Source organism: Phyllostomus hastatus, unplaced genomic scaffold (assembly GCF_019186645.2).
Source record: "Phyllostomus hastatus isolate PE091 unplaced genomic scaffold, TTU_PhHast_1.1 phas_contig_948, whole genome shotgun sequence".
Classification (NCBI taxonomy): Eukaryota; Metazoa; Chordata; class Mammalia; order Chiroptera; family Phyllostomidae; genus Phyllostomus; species Phyllostomus hastatus.
The window spans coordinates 2,278,038-2,299,458 of NW_025333993.1; the positions used below are offsets into that span (position 1 = coordinate 2,278,038).

General features: G+C 47.5%; 1 protein-coding gene across 1 annotated transcript in view; it reads left to right on the forward strand.

Annotated features, from left to right (window-relative positions):
- LOC123828056 (heat shock transcription factor 2 binding protein) overlaps positions 1–21,421 on the forward strand; it is an 83,251-nt gene that overhangs the window by 21,195 nt on the left and 40,635 nt on the right. Inside the window, exons 4-7 of the mRNA XM_045852610.1 lie at positions 1,712–1,861; positions 3,965–4,097; positions 8,362–8,479; positions 19,958–20,061. Coding sequence (XP_045708566.1) covers positions 1,712–1,861; positions 3,965–4,097; positions 8,362–8,479; positions 19,958–20,061 — 505 coding nt within the window. The remainder of the gene's footprint in view (positions 1–1,711; positions 1,862–3,964; positions 4,098–8,361; positions 8,480–19,957; positions 20,062–21,421) is intronic.

Consider the following 21,421-nt stretch of genomic DNA (forward strand, 5'->3'; position numbering starts at 1 on the left):
GTGACATTGGTTAATAAAATTATATAGGCTTCAGGTGTACAGTTTTATAATACATCATCTGTATATTGTACTGTGTGGTCACCACCCCAAGTCACGTCTCCTTCCATCACCATTGATCTCCCTCGTACCCTCTTCCACCTCCTCCTCATCCCCCTTTCCCTCTGGTACTCCCCATACTGTTTTCTGCGTTTAGGAGATATTTTTTTTCTTAATCCCTTCACGTTTTTCAGCCAGCCCCGCAACCCTCCTGAAAGCTAGAAATCTTACAGAAATGCTGCGGTCTGGTCTTCTGCACGGGTCACCACGACCCGAGTGGCTTCAGCGATAGACTCCTGAAGAACGAGCCCAGGAGTCCAGGCCACTGTTGTGATGAAGTCAGACCTTACGGACCCAGAGCCGAAAGGTCCTGTAAAGCAGTGTTAGCACGTGTGGTTGGCTCAGTGACCACTTTTCTCCCAGAGTAAATACGGCTGTGCAGGCGAGGGCAGAAGTAGCGTTGTAGTTGTTCGTGTGGGAAGAGACACGCAGGGTGTGATCGTCACAGCAGCTCTGTTAACGCTGTGTTTCGTGAACTCACAGCTGCAAACCTCGTTTTGTGTTGTAGGAAGGCGGACGAAGCTCTGTATACCAAGTGTATCCTCTCCAGGGGGTCTGCGTAGGCCCCCCAGAGCCAAGTTAAGAGGTCAACAAGGTTTGGCTTGTGGCCCCACTGCTCTTTTCTGCCCAGGACAGAAAGCCCCTCGACTTCGTCCTGTACCCCCACCTCTCTAAACGAAGAACCTGGAGCATCTAATATACTTCAGCTTTATGGGCTGTTGAGCTAATTATGCTTTGGAATAAATTAACTGTGTTTTTATATTTTAAGTTTATCTCTTATTAAGGAAATACTCTTACCTTCTAAGGGAATGTCAGGTAACAAGGAATAGTGAAACTGGTGGTGGTGGTTGGGGCGGGTGGGACTTCCCACATCACCTAGACCCACCTGGAGGTAAGTCTTTAGGTGTGCTTGGTGGTCAGAGGGACACCAGGAGGACAGTTCATGTCTCTCTCCTTGGTAAGAGCCCTGGCTGCTCAGACTTCCCAGGGAAGGTTCCTCAGAGGCACTAGTGGGAGAGTGAGAAGGCCTCTGTCTTCTTGAGATGCTGGCACTTCCCTGGCTGTGCCAGCGCACGCCCAGGGGGCCCTCCCTGCGCATTTCTGTCCCTCCTCCACTCCCGTCTTTCCTGCGGGTGTCAGCTGTGTCCTGTGGCGGTTTTGCAGTGGAGGGAGCCATTTGGAGGCAGCAGGCTCCTTTATTAAAATGTTCCTCTGTGTGTGGACTGCTGTGTGAGGTTGTCACTTTGCTCAGGTGTCCCAGTTGGTGCTGGTCCTGGGTATGGCCTCTTGGGACCTGAGATGCCTAATGTTTTCATTCGACTCAAGATGAATCTGTGTCCACACTGTTCCCTTTTCTCCCCTGGATGACAGCCTTCGAGACTTGGGCAGTATTTGTGAACTCTAATGCAGTAGGATGTTGTTTTCTAAGAGTTAATTGTGGTTCTGAAGTTTATTTTAAAAATATGGATTATGGCTTTCTAAGGACTAGTTTTCATTTGCCAACTGTTTTCTATAATTCTGTGTGCACTTTTCTTTAAAATATCATCGAAAGGGGAAACATGAGATATTTTGAAGTTGAATGCTATTCATTTTTCTGATTTTGTTTTGATTTCAGGAGAAACTGGCTCTTCGCCAGCAGCTGAATGAGGCGAAGCAGCAACTGCAGCAGCAGGCGGAGTACTGCACGGAGATGGGGGCGGCAGCCTGCACCCTGCTCTGGGGCGCGTCCCGCAGCGAGGGGGTGGTCCGCGCCATTCTGGGAGGCGTAAGTGCGACCGGCTGGACACTGTCCACCAGTGTTTATGTGGCTGGGAGGGAACAGCGTGTCTTCTAGGGCTTACAGACTGTGTCCGTTTCTCTCGTGCGTTCGTCAGGTGGTTTGGGGGGCTCAGCTGTGTGGGGCCCACTGTGACCTGGTGCTCTGTGGGGGTGTGAAATGAATTCAGTAAGATCCCAGAAGCTGTATGGCCTTTGTTGCCATTGTTCCACTTCGGTATTCTTCCTTGGCATCTGTATACATATAACACAGCTTACAGTGCTTTTACATGTGTTATCTGTTGGGTAACTTGTTGAATGTGACATGTGATTTAACATATACACGTTACTAGCGCACACACACATGTCAAGGAGCTCCACAGAGGAAGAGAGATTTGAGATGGGCCCCGATTAACTTGAATGGCACAGAACGGGGAGGGTGTCCCAGGAGGAGAGAAACAGTGTATTGAAGGCATCGGGCAAACCTGGGAGTGAGTTTGTGGGCAGTGAAGGGGTAGCTGACACAGTGTGGAGGCCGGCGTAGTGACGTCGTGTGGGGAGAAGGCCGGTGAGGCCCGTGCAGGGTGACAGTGCAGCCCAGCAGGCGCGAGGACTGGGTTCCTGAGCACCGGGTAGGAGTGCACGGGACCAGAGGAGAGTCTGGGAAGGCGAACCTGGCTGGAGCGAGGATGGATCAGAGGTGGGGCGTGGGCTCTGCAGGCGGGACGGGACGGGAAGACGAGTTCAAGTTCGAGCGGGTCAGGCTGGAGTGAGCTGACTCTCTGTAGGGGAGGTAGGAGGGGAGGGGCGCCTGCGACTGAGGCCCATGTGGCGACAGTGTGGCTCCACAGCTGACAGGATGAAGGGACCAAGGAAGACCAAGGTGTGAGCCTGGGAGAAGGGGGTGTCACGAACGGAAATACAAGCCTGGCGGGGACGTGTGGTCAGGCCGGTGATGAACTACTCACCATCTCTAAACATTACAGTTGTGTCGGACTTGCAGGGAGAGACTAAATGCAGCTTAAAAAGTGTGTTGAGCTTTATCGAGATGTAGTTTGCGTACCGTAAGTTCAGTGTCTGTGAGTGGACCGCCGAGTGGCGTGTAGCTGACGGCCAGCCACACTTTGGGCAGCAGCACCACGGCCGGGCGTGGAGCACGGGCGTCACCCTCGACGCCCCTTGGCGCCCGGCTGCTCACTGTTCCCCAGAGAAGTGTGGCCGCGGCTCCGCACACTGGGGAGTGCTGTGCGCTCCGTCCCGGACTGCCGCGTGAGCCCGCTCGCCGTCTTCACCTCTTCGCGTGTTGTGGTTTCAGTTAAGGTTTCATTTGAAAAGCAGTTTTGCCAAAGGTTTGAAAACCTCTGGTTTCATGCCTAGGACAAACAGAGGACATATTTTTCCAGTACATTTTTGGGTGAATTCATCCCAGTATTTCCATCATTGTGTGAATTTCAAATTGTTGTGTGTGTGTGTGTGTGTGTGTGTATTTAATCCTCACCCAAGGGTATGTTTATCGATTTTAGAAAGAAAGGAGGTGGCGGGGGGGAGAGATCAATGTGACAGAGAAACATGTATTGGTTGCGTACTATATGCACCCCAACAGGGGATTGAACCCGCAACCCTTTGATGCTTGGGACAACACTCCAACCAACTGAGCCACCTGGCCAGAGCTTTTTTAAGATTTTATTTGTTTGTTTGTTTTTAGAGAAGAAAAAAAGAGGGAGAGAAACATCGATATGTGGTTGCCCCTCATGTGCCCCCTACTGGGGACCTGGCCTGCAACCCAGGCACGTGCCCTGACTGGGAATCGAACCTGCTACCCTTCACTTAGTCTGGCACTCAGTCCATTAAGCCACACCAGCCAGGCTATATTTTAATTTTACTCTTTGAATTAGTCTTCAGGGTAACTTTTCTACTAATAATTCTATTAAAGTCTAATAAAGTAAAACCTTTTTTCCTCATCTTTTCAGTAGAAACTTTTAATGAAAAATAGATTTTTAAATATTGCTTCTGTAATTAACACCGGGGTCTGTCTTGTGTGTCCTGCAGTTTTAAAATGTTTTTGTACTGGTGTTTGTGAAAGGGCATGATATTCTCATTTCCAAACTTCCAGGAGAAAGCTTTGAAATTTTTCAACATCACTGGTCAGACAATGGCGAGTTTTGTAAAGTCACTGGATGGGGATGCCAAAGAGCTCGATTCTGACGAAAATCAGTTTGTCTTTGCTTTGGCTGGAATTGTAACAAGTAAGTAATTCTTTGTGTGCAGTAACTGTGTTGAGTGTGCCCAGGGCAGTGGTGGCGGCCCAGGGATGGAGCATAAGCGTCTCTCAGGAACGCTTTCGAACACCGTGTGGGCCTCGCCCTGGAGACCCCGGCCCAGCGGATTGGGGGTGGGTTCTGGTGAGCGAGCCCTGGTGCGTCACACAGGCCGTCCGTGGTCTGGCCTTGTAGGGCAGGAATGGCCGGTCTTAGGAAGCCCTCGACGAGTTCGCACGTCAGTCCGTACGACTACAGAAGTCGGAACAAAGCTATAGGTTGAGCTGCTTGCCATGTGGAGTCACTGTCACCTTCCCAATGTCTAATGAAGTGAGAGCCTCTGTGAAGCTAAGCTCTTGCTGCTGTTGTGGTATAATAACTAAGGAACTCCAAAACCTAAGCTGCCTCGTTAGTGAAAGTCTCCCAAAGGTTGGAGCTACGATAGAATTCTGTGGCAAAACCGTGAGGAACAAAGCCAAACAAATACCTGGTCGCCCAGTGTCGCAGGAGTGGTACGTGCTGGTGAGGGCTGGGGCTCTTTGTTCTGAAGTCAGTGCAGTAGTTAGAGTGCTGCGACTTACTTTTTACATCACTTTTTCTTCTCTACTCTGTATCTTAGGGTAATTCTTTGCCACTGAAGAGAGAGGACGTTTGGTTTTTCCTCACGTCATTGTCCCTTACTGACTGCAATACTAGTGAGGCAGGTCGTGCATAGACATCGTCCCTTCATGGTCCCTCACGACCCTTCTGGGAGATGGTCGGACTCGCGGTGCCCCGGCCGGTCCCGGTCCCCTGGCCAGTCCCGGCACCCTGGTGTGCTGTGGGGGCAGCGGGCGGCGTGTGCTCTCGTCCTCGCACCTTGCACTGTGGGCAGCGTGCATTGCTGCACCTTAAAAAGTTTTTTTAAAGAGAGGGCATTTGCAAATTTGATGACTAGATTTTTGCTATTTGCAAATGACACCAAAAGTCTGTGACATATGTGACTTGTCATTCTGCTGAGTTGAGAATTTGAGCTGCTTGAATCGCCAGCTGGTGTGTAGCGGTGAGGCAGTTGGCCGTGAGCGGAGCCAGCCTGTTGCCCAGCATATAGCTCAACTCGGCTTTGTTTTTCTCCGCGTGGAGTGGCTCACGCAGGAACTCGCAGAGCTGGGATGTGGACACGTGTGCGTGTGGTCTTTAATTCCAAACTGATGAAGTGTACTGGGAGCACCACACACTGGGGTGGTTTTGTTCAGGTGCTGTTTTGCAGAGGCCTCAGGGGCGTATGCATCTCAAATACTGAGACCACGTTCCTCGGGGAGCAGGCAGTACAGCGGGGACCTTGGTTAGCTGCCACATAGATCCTCCACCTTCTGAAACAGGGATTCCTTTGAAAAAGATACATACAATAAACTCATCCTCGACAGTTCCTTTCCTCACCTTTTTGCAGTTCCTAAGTTGTGACAAATGCGCACTGTCACGTAACCACCAGTCAGGCTGTGGGACAGTGCCACTGCCTCCCCCAAGTCTGCTCAGCAGCTCCCCACCCTTTCCTTTTGTAGCCACCCCGCTCTCTACTGCCAGCCCAAAGCATCTGCTGATCTGGCACTTTGTCAAAACCTTTAGCTGGATTTTTCTTGCTGGCTTGTCTGGCATCCAGTGTCTGCCCCAGGTAAGCCAGGGCCTGCCTCACCTCTCCTCTTGGAGCCTCTGTCTTTTCCTGTTTCTGGTATTAGCTGGTTGATCTCTGACCTTAGCTCTCAGATGTGCTCAAGAAAATGTGTGATTTTGCAAATTACTGCCCCCACCTTTTAAAGGATTGAGGTGTAGCTCTTTTCATTTCATTGTATCCTAAAGCAAAAATTGGAAGTCAGGGATTTGTTTGAACATTGAAGTTGTTAGATTTCTTACTCAACCATAGTCACCGTCCTTAGTGACAGGTTGGTGTAGTGAAAGGGTCTGGATTTTCAGCCCCAGTGAGTCCACTTCCCAGGATGCAAATTCTCTGGGTTTTCTGTTCCTCATCTGCGGAGTGGAGCAGTAGCACCTGTTCTAACGGCCTCACGCACCGTTGTAAATGTCCTGCTAAACTGCGGCAGGCGGTGCACGCTGTAAACCAAGCTGCTGTTTGACGTAGGTGGTGTGGTTTTCAACAACCTGTGAAAGGGACAAGTGAGGAAGACAGAAGAATGTGGCAAATTACTGTCCCAGTCCCACGAAGATTAACTGGCTTCCCTTGCAAGTGGAAAACTTATTTTTCTAACTGCTTTTTGGTTATTCTAAAGTCATAATTACACTCCTTGCCTCTTCTAGGCTTATTCACTCAAACGATACTGGACAATGATTTCAGAATCAGAATTGCTTTTTGACCGTTGGCAACCCAGGGGCAGGCCTGGGTGCAGCTTGTCTTTCATGGACACAGTCGTTCCACCAAGTCCAGAGAGGACCCGTGTGTCAGTGACCCTCACTTCTCCTGGCCCCCAGCGTCTCTCCTCCCCGTTCCCTTTCTGCTCACACTCCCGCTGACACAGGGAAGCTCTGTGGTGCGTGAGAAAGCAGATGGGAGGGGAAGCGGGGGAGGCCCGGTGTCCAGTTTTGCTTCCGTCACTGCCCAGCCCTGTGTTCTTGCATCTGTGACGGTTGATTTCACCTTCTGAGAAGAGAGCCTTAGACCTCAGATGATGCCTGAGGCCCCCCCAGCCCTGGCTTGTGTGGTTCTGCATGTTTAAGAATAAGGTGCCGGTTCCGCTGCGTTCTGCCAGTCACACCTTAGCTTTAGGTCAGGGACAGCCCCGGGGTCTTCATCAGAGGCGTGGTTCATTGGGGAGTCACTTTTTGCAAATTAGCTACCAAAGTTCATAGCAAAGACTTATGGTTTCCTGTGGGGTTCCAATATGTGGTCAGCTGTAGTTACATGAAGAAGGTTTTTCCTTGAACAATTATTTTAAGATGACTTTTTATAGGTTATGATGCCAAATGCTTAGAGCTTCATCTCCCCTTCAGATAGTTCTTTAGGATCAGTAGAGGGTGTCATATGCTAGAAAGTATCACTATCGGGCTCAAATTCATTGGACAGAGACTGGTCCTGTCAGGGAAGGACCCTGCCTTCAGTAAAGGACAGCTGCCGTGACTCTCACACTGAATACACAGCACCAGTTTCTGAGGCAAAGACTGCTGGGAAGTCGAGCAGAAATGGGGAAACGTGGTTAGGGTTAGGGGACTTTGTACCTCTCTTGGTCCTTCTCAGTGCAGGAGGCAAAAATAAATAGGGTTGTCTAGGGCCCAGTTCTGTGAAGGAGAACTGGTAGGGCGATGGACCTTTACACTTTGCCGTTGGAGTGCAGTTAAAGAACAAGTAAGCCATAAAACCACCCTCAGTTCTCGATAATTCTGAGCAAAATGAAAATAGAAGAAAACATCCTTAAACCAGTAAAGGTATCTACTAGAATCGTGCACCAAGCACCACACTGGGCTGTGGCGACTTGGAACCTCTCCATTCGGGGCAGGGCAGCGAGGGTGCCGCTGCCCTGCTGTCTCCCACTGTGGCCGCTCACTTCCACTGGGAACTTCGCTCACTTTGAATCATGCTTCATCGTTCGACTTAGCCGAGACAAGCGTTGCCCACGCGTACATAAGCATGCTTGGGTCGCTGGTGTGTCCTCACGGGTGTTTGGGAACGCTCACGAGCTGGTGTCGCCCGCGGCAGCGTCCATTGGAAGCCAGGGTCTCTGCAGGGCCTCCGGCATGAGGCAGCGTGCTTGTTGCCGGCCCATAATAGGATGTAAGAGTTAGAAAAAAGCTTTTTTTCACAATTAGTTTTCATCCTCTCTTTGGCCTCACGATTTAGGTTTGGTATTGTGGTTCAAAGTCATTAGGATTCCACTCCCAGGATTGAAAGTCGATTCTAGTGTCCTCGGTCCCAGGTAAAGTGACCAGCCCCACTTCCTGTGTGGACCCCGGCTGCCCACCGCTGTCAGTCTGGGGTTCGGGCGGATAGCGTCCACGTGCCGTCCCCTGGCTGGCTGCAGACGTATTTGACTCCAGCGCTCTGCTTCACTACCTGGGTGTCGCTGGTCTCGGCGCACATGGCTCCCTGTCTGAGCAACTGTGTGGCTGTCAGCTCTGTGGACAGCGCCATTTTTTTCTGCCTCGCTGGCTATTCTGTCTTCAGTAGGTCTTTTAGGAGAAAGACAGTAGCAAGTACTGTGTTGTGGACAAACTCTTCTAGAGTCTGAAGTGAGATTTTAAACTTGGTTTTGTCTTTCTGTTGCAGATGTCGCTGCCATAGCGTGTGGTCGCGAGTTCCTGGTTAACTCCAGCCGGGTGCTCTTGGACACCATTCTGCAGCTCCTGGGGGACTTGAAGCCGGGGCAGTGCACCAAACTCAAAGTGTACGGTGGACAGTATTCATGAGTGAACGTTCTGTTGTTGTTGTTGTTGTTGTTTTTTAATTTTACTTATTTATTTTTAGAGAGAGGGGAAGGGACGGAGAAGTAGAGGGAGAGAAACATCAGTGTGTGGTTGCCTCTCCCATGGCCCCCACTGGGGACCTGGCCCACAACCCTGGCATGTGCCCTGACTGGGAATCGAACTGGCGACCCTTTAATTCGCAGCCTGCGCTCAATCCACTGAGCTACACCAGCCAAAGCTTAAAAAGTTAATGTTTTTTACAGATTAGTCAGAAATTACTGATGGGGTCTCTTTTTCAGGAAAACGCAATTAATTTGGCAATAGTTCTAAAAAAAATAGAAGGAACAAATTGCCTGGAGAATTCAGGGATGTAGTCTGTTAAATACTATTTTAGAAAAATAGCATAAACAGAAGGAATGTTCTCACCTTAGAGCAATGAATAAGTACTGAACGCTATCATGTGATACTCGAGGGTTACCAGTGTATTAATGATCTCCAAATGAACTTAAATAAGTATTTGTTATGGCAGCCACTTACTTCTAGGTATGAAAATCACTGTTCTCTTATTATTGTTGTGTAACCACCAACTTAGTGGCTAAAAACAACACCCCCTTCATTCACAGTTCTGTAGGTAGGAAGTCTGAGTGGGCTCCACAGGGTTCTTCAGCGTGGGTCTCGCGTGGCCAAAATCAAGGCGTTGTCCAGGACTGGGCTTTTTAGAGGCTCTGGGCAAGAATGCTTCCAGGTGCATTCAGCTTGCTGGTGGACTCTCATTCCTTGCCGATGTAGCTCTGAGGTCCCTGTTTCCTTGCTGGTTGTCAGGCAGGGGCCACTTTTAGCTCCCAGGGATGACTGAATTCCTTATCACATGACCCCACCTTATCTTGAAGCCACAGTAGCTCACTGAATCCTTCCTGGAACCTTTGGACTTTTGATGGGCTTAGATTAGTCAACTGCATAGACTCCCTTTGATTAACTCAGAGTCAGCCTGTTAGTAACTTTAGTTATATCTGCGGTCTCTCTCCCAGGTAACTTACCAGGGTGTGATATTCTGCTCATGGTGCCAGGGGTGAGGGCAGGAAGTGGTAGGGCATTGTCGGAGTCTGTACCACACCATTGATTTCGAGTGTTCGCTTTTCTTTTTGGAGCATTTTTAATAATAGCCTCCTTAAAGTCTTTGGTCAGATATCGCTAACATCTGTGCCACCTCGGCCTTGGTGTCTCTTGGTTCTTTCCCCGTTGAGTGGGTATTTTTCCTGTTTCTTCATATGCTGAGTAACTTTGAGTTGCATCCTGGACATTTGAATATTATGTTTTGAGAAGCCGGGTCTTACTTGATCCTGTGGGATTGGTTGATGCTTTGTTTTAGCAGGCAGGCGACCTATTGGGTTCAGGCTGCAAATTCTGACCAGCCTTCCCTGTGCTGTGGTTTTGGTGTCAGTTTTGTTTCCAAAAGCCTCTGTAGTGCCCTTGGGTCTGCCTCTGCTGTGAGCCCCCATGGCCAGTGTGAGACCTGGCCAGTCGTTGACACTGTGCTTCTCCGATTGTCGGATACACTGCTGTTTGGGTCCAGATCAGTGCGTGCATGGCTTGGGCCGAGGCCAGGAGTTAACAGCGACCTCATGGGGTCACCTTCCTGAGCTTCAGCTCTCCACAGTGTTCCTGGGACTTGTTGGCTCCTCAGGTTCCCCTTTTCTGTCATTGGTCTGGAATGCTGGGGTTTGTATGTCCTGCTGGGTCGTGTCCCCACAACTGGGCCCATGTCCAGGGCCTAGTGGCAGGCGGTCAGAGGGTCACAGTCCTCCCGGTGGTGAGGAAGATTTCCTTCCAGGGAGTCAGAGTTACCCGGGGGCCCCCACTGCCAGCCTGGCCTCTGCCAGGAGACCCGCTTTCTGCTCCTCAAGTCTGCGCTAGAGTCTTCTGGCACTCTTCTCCGTGCGGGTCAGTGCCACTCGGGGGCTGGGGCCGAGGGGCCGACTCGCTGCGGGTTTGGTGGTTCTCACACTTCTGGTCTTCTTCCCAGTCTGCCTGCTGCTGTGTGCTCTCCGGGCCTCTCCTGGCTGCTCTGTGTGCTCTGCTCAGCGGTTCACGCTGCATTCAGTGGAAGCTGGGGGGTGGGTGTGTTGACTCAATCTTATCTGGAACAAGAGGCTAGTCCACGTTGGTGTTTGTGTTAACAGATATGTGTACACAGTATAACTTGAGTTACATCGTTTTGTGTGGGCTTTATAAGTTGTTTATGGATCTAATAATTCTGTTTAAGTATCTTACATGAAAGGAAGTAGGGCATTCAGTTATTTTTCCCTGACTGATGGACATTCAGGTTATCATCAGGTTTTACTCTACACATGTAATGCTGTAGTGAACATCTTTGAGAAATATCTCCTGCTAACCTGCATGAAATTTCCCCTAGCAGTTTTCCCAGAAAGGGAGTATTTGAGAAGTGGGACATGCTCATTTTCAGGTGGTGTTTTTTTTTTTTTTTTAAGATTTTATTTATTTATTTTTAGAGAGAGGGGTAGGGAGGGAGAGAGGGAGAGACACATTAATGTGTGGTTGCCTCTCACACACCTCCTAGTGTGGGGAGCTGTCCTGCAACCCAGACCTGTGCCCTGACTGGGAATTGAACCAGCCACCTTTTGGTTTGCAGGCTGGTGCTCAATCCACTGAGCCACAACAGCCAGGGCTCATTTTCAGTTTTATAAGATACTGCCAAGTTGGTCATCAAAGTGAGCACGTTCACTGTCAGTGTTCTGTACTTCCCACACCCTCAGCACCTCATTATTTATTCTGTTCTTTATAGAGTTTTGTGCTGTTGATACCTGTTTGCCTGTGTGCCTTTACATTTAGATTGCCAGTGACGTTGAGCCCCTTTTCTCATGTTCAGAACATGTAAGTTTTTTTCCCGTGATTTACCTGTTCACTTCCGTTGCCCGTTTGCTATTGGGTTGTACTTTTCTCAATGATTTGCTGTTGTTCCTTACATGTTTTGGATACTAGACCATTGTCTCGTTTGCTTCTGTGGTCCTTACAAGGGCAGCGTTTATGTGTCCAGCTAACCCCCTCCTCTAATTTCCAAGGCAAAGCTGCATGTGAGGGCCAGGTTTCTTCTCACATGGGGCTCTGTGTCTGCGCCCTAACGAGCTCTTGTCCATGGCACTGGAAGATGAGGAGAGTTGCCTTCAGAGAGGTCTGCTTGCTTTGTCGGCAGTGCCCCATCTGACCGCTGGCAGAACTCATGTACGGTTAGCCTCAAAGCCCCGTGGGCCTCATGTGCGCCACACTGAAGTGGGGCTTCCCCCTTGGCGATCTCGGGCTGCCTGCTCGTAGGCATGTCGTGTGTTCACCTTATTCCCCCCTGCCGACCCCTCACCCTGAGTCTCCTGGAGTGAGGACCTTTCTTACACTGATGTAAACTTTCTTTTTTTTTTTTGCTTCTTCATTCCTTGACTGTAACTTGCCTCTATCCTGGGGATTTTGCTTTCTTTGCTGCCTCCATGATCAAAGGAGCATCTTGATCATTTCAGCAGCTTGGGTGCCTCAGACCCAGGGATGGGGTTAAACAAAAAAAAGACCTAGGTTTGGGTTTTTTTTTTTTTTTTTGAGCAGTTTTAGTTTCACAACAACGTTGAGAGGGAGATACAGAGACTTCACCTCTGCTTCTACCCCCACACGTCCCATAGTTTTGCCTTTTCCAGAATGTCATATAGTTGGAAGCCTTCTTAGCTTGCCTTCTTTCACTGAGTAATATGCATTTAAGTTTCTCCGTGTTTTTTCATGGCTTGATAAAGATCATTTCTTTTTAGCATTGAGTAACATTCCGTTGTCTGGATGTCCCACAGTTTATGCATTCACCCACAGAGGGACATCTTCCCAGTCCGGGCAGTTATGAACACAGCTGCTGTACACACTGTGCAGGTTTTCATGTGGATAAGTCTCCAGCTCCTTTGGGTAAATACCAAGGAGCACAATTGCTGGATTGTGATAAGATAATGCTTAGTTTTGTAAGAAACTGCCAAACTGTCTTCCCTCCGCGGCTGCACCACTCTGCACTCTCACCAGCGGTGACTGAGAGTCCCTGTGGCTCCATGTTCTTGGTGGCATTTGGCGGTGTCCGTGTGCTGGACTGTGGCCACTCTAATAGGTAGGTGTGCAGTGGTATCTCATTTTAATTTTCATTTTCCTGATAACATATTATTGGAGCATCTTTTTATATGCTTATTAACCATCTATCTTTGGTGAAATGATTGTTAAGGTCCCTGGTCCATTCTTTTTTAAGATTTTATTTATTTATTTTTAGAGAGGGGAAGGGAGGGAGGAAGAGAAAGAGAGAAACATCAATGTGTGGTTGCCTCTCAGGTGGCCCCCACTGTGGACTGTGGACCTGGACTGCAACCCAGGCATGTGCCCTGACTGGGAATCGAACCTGCGACCCTTTGGTTCATAGCCCATGCTCAATCCACTGAGCTACACCAGCCAGGGTCTGGTCCATTTTTTAATTGGGTTTTTTGATCTCTTACTGTTGACTTTTAAGAGTTCTTTGTATATTTTGGATAATAGCCCTTTATTAGATGTCATTTGCAAATATTTTCCCTCAGTCTGTGGGTTATCTTCTTTCTCTTGACATTTTTCTTTTGCAGAGCAGAAATTTTTAATTTTAATGAAGTCCATTAAAGATCCATCAAGAATTTTTTCATGGGTTATGTCTTTGGTGTTGTATCTAAAAAGACATCATGAGATCCAAGGTTTTATCCCATGCTGCCATCTCCTAGGAGTTTTATAGTTTTGCATTTTACATTTAGGCCTGTGATCTGTCTTGAATTAATTTCTTTGAAAGGTGTGAGGTCTGTGTCTAGGTTCTTTTTTTTACATGTGGATGTTCATTTGTTGCAGTACCATTTGCTTCATTGTACTGCCTTTGCTCCTTTGTCAGCTGTTCCTGTGGGTCTGTTTTTAGGCTCTGTGTTCTGTTCTGTTGACTTACTCGTCTGTTCTTCTGCCAGCCCCACGCTGTCTCGATTGCAGCAGCTTCAGAGTAAGTCTTGGAGTTGGGCAGTGTCGGTCCTCCGGCTTTGCTTCTCCTCCTCCAGGCGTGCGTAGGCTGTGCCGGGTCTTTTGCCTCTCTGTATACGTTTTAGAATCATTTTGTTAGTATCCATATAATAACTTACTGGGATTATGACTGGGATGATATTAAATGTATAAATCAAATTGGGAAGAACTAATAGCTTGACAATATTGAGTCTTCCTGTCCATGAACATGGAATATACGTTTTCTTAGTTCTTTGATTTCATTAATCAGAATTTTGTAGTTTTCCTAATATAGGTCTTACATGTTTTGTTAGGTTTATACCTAAGTATTTCACTTTTGGGATGCTAATGTAAATGGTATTGTACTTTCATTTCAAATTCTACTTGTACATTATTGGTGCATAGGAAAACAGTGACTTTTGTGTAGTGACCTTGTGTCCTGAAACCTTGCTGTGATCTCACTGGTTCCGGGGGGACTTTTCTGTTGGTTCTGTGCTTAGTGAGCGCTGCCGAATGAGCAGAGGAGATGCAGGCGACTTTCCGGGCGGTGACCGTGCCTCGTTGGCTGTTAGCCACACAGGCGTTGCAGTGCATTTGGGTGGCCTGACGCCCTCTTCACGGGAGAGGCTTCCTGCCAATTGAAAGAAATCTTCAAACAAGATTGGATTTCTAAATTGTTTCCAATCAAAACTTTAGTTACCTTAGGGCGTAGGAAAGTTATCGTTAAGGACATTGTAATATATTTCTAGGATGTTGGTTAACGGTTAAATATTTTTGAAGACAAATGTTAGATAATGTTGAAATTTCTTAATTTAAGAGTCATTGGCATTTCCAGATATTAACAAAGGTCTCCAAGCTTTTAAAATATTTATTTGTAACCCTTGGGATCTGGAAACTAATAATACGTATTCTTTTCCAGGCAGTAGAGCTTTTAGCCATAAAATGTTTAATGTCTACTTAATTGGGCTACTACTGAGATATAAATTGGTAGTTGGTCCTACAAATATAACCTCTATTCTCCTGAAAGGCAATTTTTTAGGTTTCAACCTATCTAGTTTGATCATTCTATGAACATTTTTTTAAAACTTCAGAAAGTCTACATTTGGCTTTTTCAACAAGAAAAAGGCCAACAACCTAATACACGTGTGAGCACGAGAGCTAATCAGGCAGCTCCCGAAAGAAGCACACTGGCGAGACCCGCAGCCTCAGCGGTGATGCAGGTCACAACTGCGATGAGCTGTGGCCAGGCCGGGCAGAACTTGCTTGCACTTGTCCGCTTGCTGGCGGGAGGGCGATGGGGGCAGGTGAGCAGCATCTGTGGAGGTTGAATAGACCCAGTGGCAGGACAGGTGGTCCACGTCCATGTGCGTACTCTGGAGGACGTTTCACCCACAAACACCAGGATGCTTGTGCAGAAATGTGGTAGCAGCCGTGTTGGTAATAGTTCACACTGGGAACTTATCTGTACCTCTGTCGGCTGAAGAATAGATTGTGATCAATTAATACGTTGGGACACATCGGTGAAAATGTGTTAGAACTATACAAATCGACATGGAAAACATGCCACTGTGGTCTGGAAGATTACATTCAGTGTGTTGCTGCGGATACAGACGTGTCATGTTTTGTGCATATTTTGTACAAGTTTGTAGAAATGCATGGCCTGTTTCGATAGCAAATGGTGATAGTGGTTCCCACCTCCCTGAAGTAGGTACTCAGTTCACAAAGGGTATTTGACTACTCAAAGATTTTCTTTCTTACCCCGGGAGGTATGTATTGTTCTTTGTACCTTGTGTGCCTTCAGCGTTGCATAGTAGGTGAAAATTAACCTGTGGATATTGGATTGCATATGGCATCGACCCCCGAGTTTCAGATTCTAACTGGACTGGGGCAGGGGCACGGAGTCTAAAACAAGCACGTTAAATCATTCATTACTGCACTGCTTTTTCGAAACCGGCAGGCCTCCCGCTGCAGGCTTCTGTCACGTGGTCTGGCGTGTCTGAGCGCTCTGCAGTCGCTTCCCTGTCATGGGACACCTGCAGTCTTCTAAAGGGCCTCATTGCTCACTGCGCCGTGGAGTTACTGGATGCTGCCCATTGGGCCACTTTAGATTTAGCCAGGTTTGGAACACTGGTGTGTGGGGACATCACAGTTGTGCCCTCTTGCTTATTTTTATTGCAGGTACTGAGTGTGTTTATGCTTTGTTAGTTGTAACTTCTTTGAAGAAGAAGAAGACGGTGGTTTGGTGGGGTCGCCTTTACTGTTAGTGAGCCAGCCTTGTCCTCAGACTGTCAGGAGGACTTTCCAGCTTCCCTCAGGGAGAACCTGTTCCGCCCCAGCCCGGTGTATCCGGGTGAGGGAAGCGTCCTTTTGTACTTGGGATGCTTTTGTAGCATTTTAGGTTCGCCAGGACCTTTATTTTAGCCTCGCTTTCAGTCCTTTTCTGATCGATGTCAGATGTCTCTAAAATTTTCAAGACCGCAGAGTCTGGGACGTGGTTCTTGTGGAGCCCATTGACCCACTTATGACGAATCTTCCCCTGAGGTTCGTGGCAGGGAACAGGGTCTGCCTGCCTTTTCTGTCGTCGTGGGGGGTCTGACTCCCAGTTCCTCGGCACTTTGGAAATGGCGTTTGTGTTCAGCGTCTCCGTGCTAGGAGAGTCCACTGGACGGCCTGTCTCTTCTGACTTGTCATTTGGACTCTGGACACGTTTATTTACAAAATACTTTTGGTTGGAATAGAAGTATTGGAATAGACACATTTGCATGGGAAACTCATTCTGATTTGTTTTTTGCGAAGTCTTGTGTGACCTTGGAGATGTCTCTGGTCTTCTGTGAGGTGCAGCCAAGCAATGCCATGGGGTCTCATGTGGCACCGTGGTCATTGTGATCACATTCGTTCTCTCTTAACTCCCTAAGGAGGGATGGTTTTGCCCAAATACGAAATTTTAAAGATATCTGTCAATTTGTGAGTCATTTTTAACACCTTAAAATTAAGTGCCATTACTGGAGACTTTCAACTGGACACATTTTCTGGAACTTGACCCACGTTCCAGTTGTCTCCCAGAGGTTAACGTTGCCTTTAAGATCTAGAGAAGACTGGCCTGCCTTATTTTCATCCTCTAAAGCAGGGGTTGGCAAACGTTTTCTATAAAGGGCTAGATAGAGGGCATTTTAGGCTCTGGGGGCCAGAGGATGTCTGTTGCGATGACTCAGCCCTGTTCTTGCAGTGTGAAAGCAGCAGAGACAATGCATGCAGTTTTAAGGAGTTCTAGCTGTCTCTGTCGGTCATCTACAGTAGAAACTTTTCACCCTGGCTGGGGTGCTCAGAGGGTTGAGTGCCGGCCTGCGAACCAAAAGGTCACTGGTTTGATTCCTGGTTAGGGCACATGCCCGGGTTGTGGGCCAGGTGTTTGGTTGGGAGTGTGCAGGAGGCAACCCGATTGATGTTTCTCTCCCTCTCTTTCTCTCTCCCTTCCCCTTTCCCGTAAAAAAAAATCTTAGAAACTTGTCTCTTCTTGGGATATTGGATTAGAGACCTCAGAGAATTCTAGTGAAGGTGCTCAATTTTCCTCAAGAATTTGACATTTGAATATCTCTTAATAACTCATTAAATAGGTTGCTAGTGCATAGATTCCAGATATGTGTAAAAATTGTCAGGAAAATAGGAAAGGATTGCAATTTTGGCTCATGTGGAGGCCGGCGCGGAGGCTGAGGATCATAACGAGAGCTGGGCGCTGCTTCCAAGGTGCTGGTTGTGGTGTCTGCGAGGCCTCCAGCCCTGCCCGGACTTTGCAGATGCCCACGCGCGCACGGAGAGGAGAGCCTGTGTCTGCGTGTGTGCCCTGCTGCCGCTCTCAGCCTCTGGGAGTCACTCACTCTCCGTGTTTACACTGAGCCCGCGCTGAGTCCCGGCAGGTGCCAGCCGTGTGGCTGTACAGACGAGCAAGCTGTGGAGCTGGCTTTTGACAAATTAAGTTCAGTGGGGAAACAGAAAACTAGAAGACGTGTTTCCCGCCATGCACGTATGTGCACCCCGTCATTTAGTCGGTCCCTTTTCAGTGGACTCTGTTGCCGTTGCTGATTTTCCTTCTACCGAAGGCATCATTCTGTCTCGGCATGGCACTGTGACGGTCCCATCTTTATTCAAAATGTTGAATATGTTGCTAATTGTGGAGGCTTTTTTACAAGCTTTTGATTAAAACAAATTGATTAAAAATTGTACTTTTGATTAAAAAATTATATTGCAATGTATTTTACAATCTTGGTCACTGAGTGTTTTGACACCCCTTAAATTTGTACCCCAAACAAATGCCTACCCTGCTCACTGCATGTGTCCTTGCTAGTTAAGTGTATGCTGAACATTGCAGAAAGTATGTCATGGACTCTGGACTCTGTTGTCTTTTCCTGAAGGGACCTGATGTTTGTCCTCACAGGCGTCAGCTTTACCTGACTCCTCAACTCTGGCTCCCTTGTGGTGGCCAGCAGCCAGAGCCCACACCTCAGTGCTGGGGTGCCAGCTGTCCTCTGCACTGGGCTCCCGCTGTCGGCCGGGAGCCGGCGCTGTTCGGAGCCGGCCAGGGCCTGGGTCGAGTTTGGGTTCTGTGCTTCTCTTGTTCTGGGATCGGCCTTGCGGGGCTTCCCTCTTCCTAGCTTTGCTGTTCGCTGCCATTTCTTTAGCTCTGTATTCTGTGTCGTGTTTCTCCTTTCCATGTGTCAGTTGCCTTTGAGTTTTATAGTCTGATTGTTACAGTTTTCATTTTTGTAAGTTTTGCTAGGTCTCTTTTGAAGTGCCTGGTCATTTATAATACTCAGTAGAGCCTTAACCATGTTTTTAATTTCTTCTTGAATTATTTATGCCTGTTAAATATACTCATTTTTCTATTCTGTAATTGATACTTCTAGTATATAACTTTTAAAAAAAATTCTGGCTCTTATTCTTTCTTTGTGTTGTTATGTATAATTTCTTGTTCTTCATGCATTTCATTATTTTTATTAAGAACTTATATTTGTTAGTACTGTATCTGTGGGAATTCTTTGAAGAACAGGCTGAGGGTCCTTTAAGAGAATGTGTGTTTACTTTGGCAGCTGAAGGAGCTCCTGTCCCTGGTCTCTTTGTGTTAAAATTATTGGCTTGTGGATTTTCAGGCCATACAAAAAGTACGGACTTGGCCAAGCTCGAAAGTTAACTTTCCCCTGGCTTTCTGCGGGGCCTGTGGTCCGAGTCCGTCTGGTGCCGGCCCGAGGCTGTCCGTCTGCCCGACGCCATCAGTACTTAGGCTCCTTGCTTCCGAAATCTGGCATCTTCGGCGCTTACCTCCCCGGATTTGTGTTTTCACCGACTTCTTGGTCAGAGGTGTTTCCCTTCTTTTCTTGCCAGCTCATCCATTCTTTTAAGGGCTTGTGAAATACTTGTGTAGCCTTTTTTATTGCTTTGCATGTGAAGTTTTGGGATCTCTGTTTTGCAGTATTGTCAGAACCAGTCCCTACAGTTTTCCAGTTTCCATTAAACTCTCTATTACCTGTTGTGGTCAGTTCCCAAGACTACTTATAGAGTCCTATTTAACTCTGCATACTGTTTTTTTTCCTGTTTTTTATTTTATTTTTATTATTATTTTAAAATCTTTACCCAAGGATATGCAATGAGAGAGAGAGAAAGGGAAAGACAGAGAAAGACAGAGAAAGGAAGGATGGATGAAACATTGATGTGAGAGAAGCATTGATTGGTTGCCTCCCACATGCGAAACTTCATTTGGTTGCCTCCCATACACACCTTGAGTGGGGGTCAAGCCCATAACAGAGGTATAGCCCCTGTCCAGAAATCAAATCCTCCACCTTTTGGTGTACGGCATGACACTCCAACCAGCGGAGCCACTGGCCAGGGCTGCGTTCTGTGTGGTTGGTTGGTAGGAATGGTTGGGGTTGTGGCCCTCTTCGTCCCGCAGGCTGTGGATTAAACAGGCTTGTATGTCCCCCACCCCCCCCCCCCCCGCTGGCTGTGCAGACGTCGTGGGTAATGCTCATTGACTGAAAAGATAGGATTGAATTTAAACAGCTAAATTGAACTCTCCGAGTTCACTGTACTCACGAGTTTAGGGTTAGCCGTGTGTAAATGCAGGATTGGTAACAATAGAGATGATCCGTAAAGGTGGTGCGTGAAGCTTCCTGTCTGCGTTTGTGTCTCTGGATGCTGTGAGCCTGTAAGAGGTAGTGTTACTGCCTTTACTGCTCAAGTTTCCCGTTTTCCTGTAGGCTCACAAAAGCAAGTATTATTTTTACGTACCTTCTGATCACTCTGCCTGTCATCCAGATTTTAGACTTGGATGTAAGGAGCCCCTAAATATGCTCAGGTCTTATTAGCCAGGAGCTGGATGTAGGGTGCAGTGCAGTGTGGAGGGGCCCGGACTTCACCACCTTCTGTTTGCGTTACAGGCTAATGCTGATGTCCCTGTACAACGTGAGCATCAATCTGAAAGGCTTGAAGTACATCAGCGAGAGCCCAGGATTCATCCCTTTGCTGTGGTGGCTTCTGAGTGGTAAGGAGAGTTACTGCACGTCTCTCCGTACAGCTCACACACCTGTCCTCCGGGCTGAGGGTGCGCGTCACGTATGAGAACTTGGGGCCAACCGTCCCATCGTGTTACCATTTCTTCAAAGGAGTGTTTGGCTGATAGAAACTTGGGTATGCCAGGCTATTTCCAGTTCTGTTTCTCAAATACTGCTTTCAATTTAGGTACGATTTTGTGACACAAAGAAAAATGATGAAACAGCTGGTAGATGCCATTAACCTGTCTTTCCTGTGAGGATAGTCCAGGACTCCAGGGATTGTCCGCGGCTCTGGGTAGCAGGTACAAGAGCAGCCCCAGAGTTAAGGAATGTGGGGAAAAGGAAATCTGAGCAAAACTACAACTCTCGCAAGCTTCACATTCGTGCATGCACTGTAGCATAGCTAATTATATATAATGTGTATGTGTTCTCTTTGTTTTCTTTGAAATAAAAGCTATTCATACTCTCTTTTCCTCTTCTCCTTCACAACTACTTAACCTGCATTTTTCTACCAATCTATTCATCATAATTTTTTTAATCCTCACCTGAGGGTATGTTTATTTATTTGAGAGAGCGAGAGAGCAAGAGAAAGAGAAAGAAACACTGATGTAAGGGAGGAACATTAATCAGTTACCTCCTGTACACACCCTAACCGGGGATCAAACCCACAGTGTAGGTGTGTGCCCTGACTGGGAATCGAACCCACAGCCATTTGGTGTATGGGATGACACTCCAACCAGCTGAGTAACCTGGCCGGGGCTGTTTATTGTAATTTTCAACACTGTATTTAGTAGGTACATATTTCACTCAAGTATGCAAAATAATTGACTTGTTTTTTTTTAAGTTAGATAAACTTTTATGTTTGAGCTTCAGCTTCACTTGGTGGCAAATGTTCATTGTTTGTTACAGGCATCTTCAGGTGTAATTGATGTGCAATGAACTGCACACAGGTAAGGCAAACAACCGATAGGTTTTCGTGCACATGCACGCCTGTAAAATCATCACCGCAGTTCGGATAGTGAGCTTACCTACCGCCCCCAAAGGTACCTTGTGCTCTCGCCTCCCAACCACCTGCTGTCTCCGCACTCTCAACTGATTTTCATTTGCTACAGCGTCACATAAATAGATTTGTACATTTTGTATTCTTTCATGCTCAGGAGAATTATTTTGAGATCTGTTCATACTAAGTAGTATTCTGTTACACGGCTATACCACAATTGGTTATTTATTCAGCTGTTAATGGGCATTTGGGTTGTCTCCAGGTTTTGGCTATTATAAATAAAGCTGCTATGAACATTTTATGTAAGTCTTTGCATGGACATATGCTTTTATTTCTCTTGGGTAGATACC